This window comes from Myotis davidii, unplaced genomic scaffold (assembly GCF_000327345.1).
Source record: "Myotis davidii unplaced genomic scaffold, ASM32734v1 scaffold69, whole genome shotgun sequence".
In the NCBI taxonomy this organism is placed as follows: domain Eukaryota; kingdom Metazoa; phylum Chordata; class Mammalia; order Chiroptera; family Vespertilionidae; genus Myotis; species Myotis davidii.
In genome coordinates this window covers 3,120,369-3,121,926 of record NW_006300363.1, presented here as the reverse complement: position 1 = coordinate 3,121,926, position 1,558 = coordinate 3,120,369, and the positions used below count along the sequence as shown (strand labels likewise).

At 60.9% G+C, this 1,558-nt stretch overlaps 1 protein-coding gene across 2 annotated transcripts in view; it reads right to left on the bottom strand.

Moving 5' to 3' along the window:
- The window catches only part of CD79B (CD79b molecule), a 5,819-nt gene that overhangs the window by 3,936 nt on the left and 325 nt on the right, over positions 1 to 1,558 (bottom strand). The window contains exon 2 of one of the 2 annotated variants that reach the window (XM_015572458.1): positions 907 to 957. In XM_015572458.1, coding sequence (XP_015427944.1) covers positions 907 to 957 — 51 coding nt within the window. The remainder of the gene's footprint in view (positions 1 to 906; positions 958 to 1,558) is intronic. The other variant, XM_006776708.2, reaches the window with a different exon arrangement.

The following is a 1,558-nucleotide window of genomic DNA, read 5'->3' as shown; positions in this document are numbered from 1 at the left end:
AATATTTTATATTTTTCCATTAATTTTTAGAGAGAGTGGAAGGGAGGGGGAGAGACAGAGAGAGAAACATTGATGTCAGAGAGACACATCGACTGGTTGCCTCCCATGCGTGTGGTGGCCTGACTGGGGCCGGGGATTGAGCCTGCCACCGAGGTACAAGCCCTTGACTAGAATCGAACCCCAGGCCCTTCAGTCCGCGGACTGACGCTCTATCCACCAAGCCAAAACGGCTAGGGCTTGATGTTCCTTTAGAAGGGCCCTGGAACCTTCGATTCCTTTCCATGGCCATTACAGCAGCCTGAACCTGGCCTCACCCCCCACCTCCAGCCTCCCCGCTGGCCTGTACATCCACCTCTCCCTGACCTGGCCTGGGCCGCCGGCACCAGTCTGAAATCCTCAGGGACGTTCCACAAACCCTTAGCCTGGCAACTGAGGCCCCCACATTGATCCCCTGCCCCTCTTTCATCCATTACCCCGCCTCTATCCTGCTGCGTGGACCTGCTCCACTTTCTATTCCCAAACCTTCTTTCTCAGCTAGGCATGCTCTCCCCACCCACTGCCTCACTGGTCCCAGCGAGAGGCCCCCAAGGAATCCCCGAGCCCCATGCGTCCTGTCAGAGCCCCTGAGGTTAGGGGCTCCTGCTGGGGCTGAATCTGACCCCAGCTTGACTAGCCCAGTCCCCCAGGCACTGGGCCTGGGACACTGTGTCTAGTGAAGATGACAACTGGCAGGGGATGGGGGTGTGGGATGGCCAGGAGGCCTCAGAGCCAGGCTTCAGAGAGGGAGACAAGCCGGCCTAGGGATGGGAGTTCTGGGTGGGGAGGCCCAAGGGGTCAAGGGCACAGGGTCAAGCATCAGGTCAGTGAGTGGCATTGGACACAGAAGGGGCAGGGGACATTGCTGACCTTGGGAAATCCGTTGCTGGTCCTTTGCTTCCGCGAACACAGTCTCACCTGCTGGTTGGGAGGAAGTGGGCAGGGCCAGGTCAGGACCTCTCCTTGGAGCTGGCCGCCCCACCCCTGCACGCCCTCCACCCTCTGAATTCTCAGACGCACTTCCTCCTCCCCGGACAGCAGCGTCAAGACCCCCCAGCCCTTCCCACCCCTGCTCCGAAGAGAGGAGTGGGGTGGACAGAGCGAGGTGGGGTCCCCAGAAGGTCTGCCTCCCAGCCCCCCTTCTGCTTTGACCAGGCACCTGGATGAGACAGGAGGGAAGTCAAAATTACAGAGCTCTCCGGTCCTCCAGGGGGGTCACCTCTGGAATAGGTATGCCCCAGGGTCTGGCTGGGGGCAGCCTCTCCCTGCCTCAGGGGGTGAACCACACTCCTCTCCGCTCTTCCTCCCTGGCCTGGCTCTTGTGTGGTTAGAACCACCAACCCCGCAGGCCTAGCGCAGCCGCATCATGCAGACTGGAGCGGTCTGGGTGGGGTGCAGGCCCCTGAGTTCATCGCAGACCCCTGAGCTGATCCCCACACACTCAGGCCCCAGGGCAGCAGAGGGAGACCGAGGCAGAAAGTGTGAAACAGGAGGAGGGTGGAGAGAGCAGAGACAGACCCGG